The following is a 6,399-nucleotide window of genomic DNA, read 5'->3' on the forward strand; positions in this document are numbered from 1 at the left end:
TACATTCCTAAATCCAAAACAAAAGAATATAAGCAAAAGAAAAGAAAAAAAATGAGAGAGTATCTATTGGCACCTCAATTTTTACTTATTCTCAACCATTCAATTGTTTTATTTATTTTTAATTGGGGTGTAATAAGCAAAAGTTAGGGTGCCAATAGCACATATCTTAAAATATCTCTTGTAATAAAATATTGAAACACCTCCTTTTATTTTTGTAGGTTAATTAGAAAAATATTTTTCATTCATTATTTTTTTTTTCATTTTTTTATCTGAATTTTCAAGGAAATCATTTTCATTCAAAAAGCATAATTTATTTTACATAAATTACTTTTTTGATTTTTTTTCATAATCGAAAACTTGGGTATTAGATTGTCAATTTGGTAATTCATTTGAGCTCAATGACCCTTAGTAAGATTTCAAATTTTACTAAGTTAGTACAAAAAGTACTTATCTAAAATTTATTATGTCCAAGTAACCTTGAGCTCACTTTGTGGCATTTAAAAACATGATCAGATGCTTCAATATTGTAGTGGACAAAAGTATATGAACTTTGAAAATACAAATAATAAAAAAATAGTTATTTTTCACCGTTGTATTTCAATTTTAAGTTTGGAAGTTATTTGAAAGTTCGGTAGCCATCAATTTTAAAAAACTGGATCAAGCTAAAAAAAAAAATTTGTTTCTTGAATTTTACTTTTTTTATCCGAGTTTTGATGAAACTTAGAGAGCTATGGTAGTGTTGGACTAGTGATGTGGTTATCCATATGAGTAAAAAGACTGTTATTTCAATTGCAAATGACGGTGTTTGGATTTGTATTTAATTAATAAAGAGTAATTGTAAAAAAAAAATTAAGATGGAGGGATTGCTACAAAAAAAAAATTCCAAGCAATCATCCAATAGGATTGCGCAGTCACTATGCGTCAACAAAGTCGCACTCATTTTGGTTAAAGATATAAATTTGCAATGTCTTAATTAATCTTTAAAATTACAAAAATACCCTTTTCACTATATAACTTTCAAAACCATTCTTTGCTAATATTTTAAAGGTTCTAGTTGATGTATACCCTTAGAGTACACGTTAAAGTGCATTAAATACATCTCGAAATTAAGCATATGAGAGTATATTTGGTAAAGGTAAAAAAAAGATAATTTTAATACAAACATCAAATCCTAAGGTGTGTTTACTGCACTTTAACGTGTGCCCTTAGGGCACATGTTAATAAAATCCTATTTTAAATTACAAATAAATGATTTAGAACATGTGAGTTTGCACATGCTACTTTTAAATACTTATATTTTATATAATAAATGTTATATGCATTTTAATTTTTGGATGTAAATGTCTAGTTTCGAGTGGCAATGTTTTAACAATCAATGACGACAATACTTTTACAAAATATGTTCATAAGAATTTTTTATATTTACAACAATACCATTACATAAAGACCAACATATCCTTATCTTTTTCACTAAAAGACAAAATGGACAAAGATTTATTAAAAAGTAAATGTAATGAAAAATACTAACGTCCCCATGATGCCAATTAACATTCTCCTTGTTTAATATATTATTATATTTAAATAGCTATAATTTTTCTTAGATCGGTAGATGCTCAATCACAAAATCTTATTTTTCATCAAAACATATATTTATATTACTAAAATAAAATTAATATTTTATATTGAAAACACAAAATTCAATTGATCTTCGAGACTAAAATGTTATGAACATTTTTCCAATAAATTTTGTGGGACTACATTGTATAATAAATTTTAGAAGTTGAAAATATTTACAAAATAGATGATTTCTCAAAAATGCAAATGGGAGGAATACAAGTCTAACCAATACAAGACATAGCTCTATTTGATAATTATCCGATTCGGGTATTTGTGAAAAGATTTCATAAAGAAACATCCAATCCCAACAATGAAAAAACAAAATCCAACTATCAGGACAAAAACATATCTTTTGGATACATAACACATCCTTAAGATAAAAATCTCAATTACACGATTGGTATGACACGTGTATTTTTATGAGTTGTTTTTCATAAGTATAGTGAACATTGAACGAGTCGTACTTTTTAAAAAAATATTTATGAAAATAAAATATATCTATTTTTTAATTATTTATTTTTATAAAAATAATTATATATATTATTTTGATAAGAAAACAAGTTAGTAAGTGAAGGACGGACTCGAACCCATGTCATGGTGTCAGCACTCCCTGATTGGTAAAGGCTTGAGAAAAGTTGATCCCCGGACTTAGGTTCAAATCTTGTTGAACCCTCCTTCACCTCCGTTAACGCTAACCCCTTACTTGCCTAGGGAAAAAAAACCAAAATTTATGTATTATACGGACACATTTGCTATTTACTATTTTTATCCTTCATTTGAACCTACTACATTCAAGTGAAGCGAAGAACAAGAATATAAATTTATCAAACTGTTTGTACATTAATCATTCATCATACACCGGATTTCATTAGAAAAACAAAAGTATGAAATTGGGTATATGACCCTTTTTTGTAAATATTACGAAGTATGATTGATTTAGTAATTTTGGCTAAATACATGGTGGCTGTAGTAATTTACTCTCTCTTTTGAACACCCATTGTAACTTAACTTGAACCATTGGCATGGCCCATAGACACCTATCATATCAACTTCGCGACGTATGATAGCTCAAAATCATCCAAACTGTATTGTTAATTATGTCATTTATTGACATCGGACTAAAATCTGAATTTTCTTTAGAAGAAGAATTGTTATATATAACATGTGATCAAAGACCATCTCCCAGTCGCTTGTGTGTGTACCATTTTGCCCAGTACAAGTAGTTGAAGAAGTTGAGGAAGCTAAGTATAGCTAAGGTCCAATAAAAGAGATCAAGGTGATTCTTATTGATGTTGTTCCCTTGAAGCCATCCTTTGCTAGAAGTCAAGTCCTTCGTCGTGAAGTTGACCAAGTTGACTAAAGCTGAGCTCAAGAAATATCCCACCGCCATCGAGCACCACGAGAAAGATATGCCCAATGATCGAAAAGGTTTGGGAGCTTGGCTATAGAAAAATTCCAGTAATCCCACAAAGGTGAAAAGATCAGCTATCCCAAATATGAAGTATTGGAAGCCCAACATGAATACATTTATAGGTAGAGGATTCAAAATAGGATTGGCTTCAACAAGATTATGTTTCTTGGCGATGTCCTTTCGCTTTATTTCTACTATGGCGGCGACAACCATAGAGAGGATAGATAGGACCAACCCAATTCCAACTCGTTGTAAATGGGTGATCCCAGTTTCAATTCTTGTGATCCTCCTAGCAAAGGGAACAAAGACCCTATCATAAACTGGCGTGAGAATGACTATGAAGGCCATCGGAATAATTGGGACAGATGCGGATGGGATCTCCAAGTTCCCGAGCTTCTTGTCCATTGTCACTCCTTGTTGGATTGAGAACGTTTGTAATTGAGCGAGACACGTGTTCATCAAAATGGTGCTCGCGAAGATGGGGACCATCCTTATTAGGACCTTCACCTCTTCGACATGTGTCACAGTGCAAAGCTTCCATCCATTTTGGTGATCACTAGCTATATTTTCCTTGTCATCATGAAGAATGATGGCTGCCTTGTCCAAGAACTTAAATTGAGTTGTATGAGCTAGCCTCACAGTACCCTCTTCATATAAGTCTCCATGATCTTTTGGGAGGTCATGCTTTCGATTCTTTAAGGCGACAACAAGGACTTGCAAGATCTTGGTCCCAGGACTCCCCAAAGGGATTCTATTGCGAAATGTGGTGTACCCAAATATCATAATAAGCATGCCGAAGAGGATGGAAGAAGTAGCTATGGAGAGGGCAATATCCCATCCCTCATTGTTTTGGATCCACACAAGAAACACGAAACCAATGCACGAGCCAACACAAAGGCTAAAGAGGAAAAAGTTAAAGAAGGACGACACAAGCATTTTCTCCTTCTGATCATTCTCGTCAAACTGATCAGCTCCTAGAGTAGGTAAGGTCGCCTTAAGTCCTCCCGATCCCAACGCCACCAGGTAAAGGCCCGAGAATAGGATAACACTCTTTTGACCATTGACATGGTTGCAATTCGCATTTGGGCCAAACATTTCACAATGAGGTGGTTGAAGTGACTTGGAATGTGCTTGGACTGTAAGTAGCATGAAACCCTGATAATTACAAGAAAAGTTGAACTTGTTAAGGCTGTTATTAAAAAATGGGGATGAACTTGGTAAAATTATAGATTTTTATTTTATTATTTTTTTTAACAAATGGGTATATGTACCCATTTTCACAAATACCCAATTATTTTTTGGTAACAAAAATGGGTGAAGTGGTGGGTTTGTTGCTTTTAAAAAGCGACGAATTTGTTACTTTTTTTGGTTTAAAAGTGGAGAATTCGCTGTTTTTTTTTTTTTTTTCCCAAACTTGAAACATGGTGGAGGACTGTGAAAAATGTCAAAAAACTATTAAAATAACCCCAAATTACAAAAATAGGAATGGTTGAAATGCTTCATTGTTCCAACTGGATAGATCTTCGCAAGCTACCCTAAGAACATACATAATAATGAAACGGACACCCTAATCAAAAGTCATTTCATGATTAAGATCAAGTATATGCAAGATTTCTGTGGGCAGGCACAACTGCAAAAACTAAACACCATGTGATTAGCTGGAGCAGAATTTGAAAGCCAAAGGAGGAGGAGGGGAGGGGGGGGAGGGGTCGGGGAGTTAGAAACTTGGAATAGAGTTGCGACCACAAGGCACCTATGGATCCTTGTGGCAGACAAAGAGAACCTATGGGCGCAATAGATGCATGCAAATAAGGTTAAAACAAGGAGGGAGATGCTAAATGTCTTCAAATATGTTATAGGAAATGGATCTAACACAAATCTATGGCATGACCCATGGACTTTGAATGAGATCTTGTTCGACAACTTCCCAATAGAGCTAACTCATGACTTGAGTATTAATACGAAGGCTAAGATGAGAACTCTTATTAGGTATGGAGAATGGGCGATGCCTCGATTGGGATTAGGGGCTCTAAACTCAGTCTGGTAGGAGATCGCTCAAATGAAAATGGTGGAGTTTGAAGAGGATAGGGTTGTTTGGACTGTTAATTCCACTAGGACTTACACCACCTCCTCGACATATTCTTTTCTTTGCCAGCAAGCTAACAAAAAGGATTGGGCCAAGATTGTGTGGAGCAACAAAGTGGTCCCCAAGCACCGTTTTATCTCTTGGTTATGCTTTAGTAGCAACCTTAAAACCCAAGACTGGTTAGTTAGGAGAGGTAAGCTTAATCAAGCCTCTTGAGTCTATTGTCGTGCAAATGAAGAAAATTGAGACCATCTTTTTTGCTCATGTCCCTTCACCAAACAAATATCGATCAATGTTCTCAAAAGATCCCTCACTTCTAGAGATTCTTCCTCGTGGGACTTCAAAATTGAGTGGATTACAAGAAATTGAAAGGGTAATGACCCAGCCATTGAGGTTAAAAGAAGCAGCTTGTGTGCATTCATTTACCATATATGGACAGAAAAATGCCGGAGAATCTTCTAGAATGAATACTTGCCAGCCACTAAAGTCGAAAAATGATCACTAATGATATTCGAATGAGATTTTCTTACGTAAGGCTAACGGTTGAAGACATGTCTTATTCTAGACAAATTTTTGACTCTTGGGCGATTAATGTAACATTATACCACAAGGAGTGTATTAGGTGCCAATGGAAAAAGTCTCATTGGGGATGACACACTCTTAATATGGATGGATTTCTTAGAGGACTCTTTGGGGGCCAAGGGGCCATTGTAAGGGATGATCAAGGGTCTCCTCTAGCAACTCATGCTAGTTGTATTATGGGAAACAATGTTCTAATGCATGAACTTTGGGCTATTCAAGAAGGGTTGAAGTTGGCTATCTCCTTACAAGTTAACAAGCTATGTGTGGACTCTGATTCTAAGCTTGTTGTCCAATTTATCTCGGGTCAAGCAGTTATGTTTTGGTATGCAAGGAGGATAATCAACTCTATCGAGGAGCTCTCAAGGTCCTTTCAAGAGGTCAGATTCTCGTTCATCTATAGAGAAACAAACAAGACTGCTGATTTCTTGGTGTCGTGGTTTAGATCTTTTCAAAGTTCAACTTTGTCTCATTTTAAGTTCCCAACTTAGCTTCTTACCATTGTAAATGAGGATGCCGTGGGCAAATTCTATGTGAGATTGTAACTTTCTTTTGTCGGCTAGGGGTCTGCTAAATACCCCCCATTACCTTCCAAAAAAAAAGAAGATCAAGGTTGAATTACACAACTTTTAAACACGAAAAAAAAAATGCAAATCCACCACTTCACCCATTTTTAGAGAATTTTTTTATTTATACAAAAATGGGT

The 6,399-nt window shown here is 34.6% G+C and overlaps 1 protein-coding gene and 1 pseudogene across 1 annotated transcript; one reads left to right on the forward strand and one right to left on the reverse strand.

Annotated features, from left to right (window-relative positions):
* Window positions 1–2,719: 2,719 nt before the first annotated feature.
* LOC147400221 (protein NRT1/ PTR FAMILY 4.6 pseudogene) lies at window positions 2,720–4,177 on the reverse strand (annotated as a pseudogene).
* A 1,602-nt stretch (window positions 4,178–5,779) lies between these two features.
* LOC147400222 (uncharacterized) lies at window positions 5,780–6,184 on the forward strand. The gene has a single exon (XM_086444539.1). It carries the CDS (start codon window positions 5,780–5,782, stop codon window positions 6,182–6,184), a length of 405 nt encoding a protein of 134 aa, XP_086300665.1.
* Window positions 6,185–6,399: the final 215 nt, after the last annotated feature.

Source organism: Akebia trifoliata, chromosome 6 (assembly GCF_017979445.1).
Source record: "Akebia trifoliata isolate Shusen 1 chromosome 6, ASM1797944v1, whole genome shotgun sequence".
Classification (NCBI taxonomy): Eukaryota; Viridiplantae; Streptophyta; class Magnoliopsida; order Ranunculales; family Lardizabalaceae; genus Akebia; species Akebia trifoliata.

What these genes read in the sequence shown, in the direction of transcription:
- LOC147400222 (XM_086444539.1), top strand. Translation starts at nt 5,780, where the DNA reads ATGGATGGATTTCTTAGAGGACTCTTTGGGGGCCAAGGGGCCATTGTA.